Source organism: Colobus angolensis, unplaced genomic scaffold (assembly GCF_000951035.1).
Source record: "Colobus angolensis palliatus isolate OR3802 unplaced genomic scaffold, Cang.pa_1.0 Scaffold8548, whole genome shotgun sequence".
NCBI classification, from domain to species: Eukaryota; Metazoa; Chordata; class Mammalia; order Primates; family Cercopithecidae; genus Colobus; species Colobus angolensis.
The window spans coordinates 1-1143 of record NW_012122430.1 but is presented as its reverse complement, the minus strand read 5'-3'; the positions used below and the strand labels follow the sequence as shown (position 1 = coordinate 1143).

Genomic DNA, 1143 nt, shown 5'->3' with positions numbered 1-1143 from the left:
GGCAGGTGGGCGGGGCCCTGCGCCAATGCTGGAGGAGGAGGCTTGAGTGGGCAGGTGAATGTGGAGAGTGCTTTGGCTGTCTTGATGCTCCCCAGAGCTTTCCAGGTAGCCTCCAAAATTACTTGTATCTCAGTACTATACTGAAAGTGCCTCCGAATATCCCAGAACTCCTCGTGGTATATTCTACGGCTATGTAACAATACTGCGCTAATCCAGCCTGGCCAACATGGCGAAAATTAGCCGGGTGTGGTGGTGCACGCCTGTAATACCAACGACTCGGGAGGCTGAGGCAGGAGAATCACTTGAACCCGGGAGGCAGAGGTTGCAGTAAGATCATGCCACTGTACTCCAGCCTGGGGGACACAGTGAGACCAAAGAGAGAAAATGAGTGAGGGGTGAGACTGGAGCTTAATCTCACAGGAAAGTCAGATGAGCCCAAGAATGATGATCATGACTAGAACAAGAAAATGAAAAGTGCTCTAAAAGAGGAACAGTGAAAGAGGCAAGGAAGTCCAGAGGTGGAAGAGGGTCCCGTTCCTCAGGAGATCAGGGAGGGCTTCCTGGAGGAAGAGGTGTTGGCGCCATATCTTGAGGATGTCATTTGCAGTAGATGAGAAAGCAGCACGTCCCAGGCTGCCAGGAGACAGGGAGCAGGATAGGGGGGTTGGTTTTAGGCAGGGATGATACTGTGATCCCACAAGCCACCCCCAGTCTGGACCAAGGAGGCGGTACCCTGGGCAGCAGGGTGAGAAGATGCCCATGGGTTGTAGGTCCTGGGATACTGGGCTGCCTTTGTGGTTTGGACGGGAGCAGAGGCCAGTGGGACATGCGCCCTGTCCCCGGCCCTGTCCCCAGGTGAGGGCAGCGTGCGCCTGGTAGGGGGCGCGAACCTGTGTCAGGGCCGAGTGGAGATCCTGCACGGTGGCCTGTGGGGCACCGTGTGTGACGACGACTGGGGGCTGCCGGATGCTGCTGTGGTCTGTCGTCAGCTGGGCTGCGGAGCGGCCATGGCCGCCACCACCAACGCCTTCTTCGGCTACGGCACGGGGCACATCCTGCTGGACAACGTGCACTGCGAAGGCGGCGAGCCACGCCTGGCAGCCTGCCAGAGCCTGGGCTGGGGCGTGCACAACTGTGGCCACC

At 58.5% G+C, this 1143-nt stretch overlaps 1 protein-coding gene across 1 annotated transcript; it reads left to right on the top strand.

Moving 5' to 3' along the window:
- Window positions 1-855: 855 nt before the first annotated feature.
- LOC105503421 (scavenger receptor cysteine-rich domain-containing group B protein-like) lies at window positions 856-1134 on the top strand (the record flags this gene model as incomplete). The annotated part of the gene is made up of 1 exon (XM_011930319.1): window positions 856-1134. A coding segment is annotated over one exon (279 nt), but the record flags the coding sequence as incomplete, so codon positions are not given.
- Window positions 1135-1143: the final 9 nt, after the last annotated feature.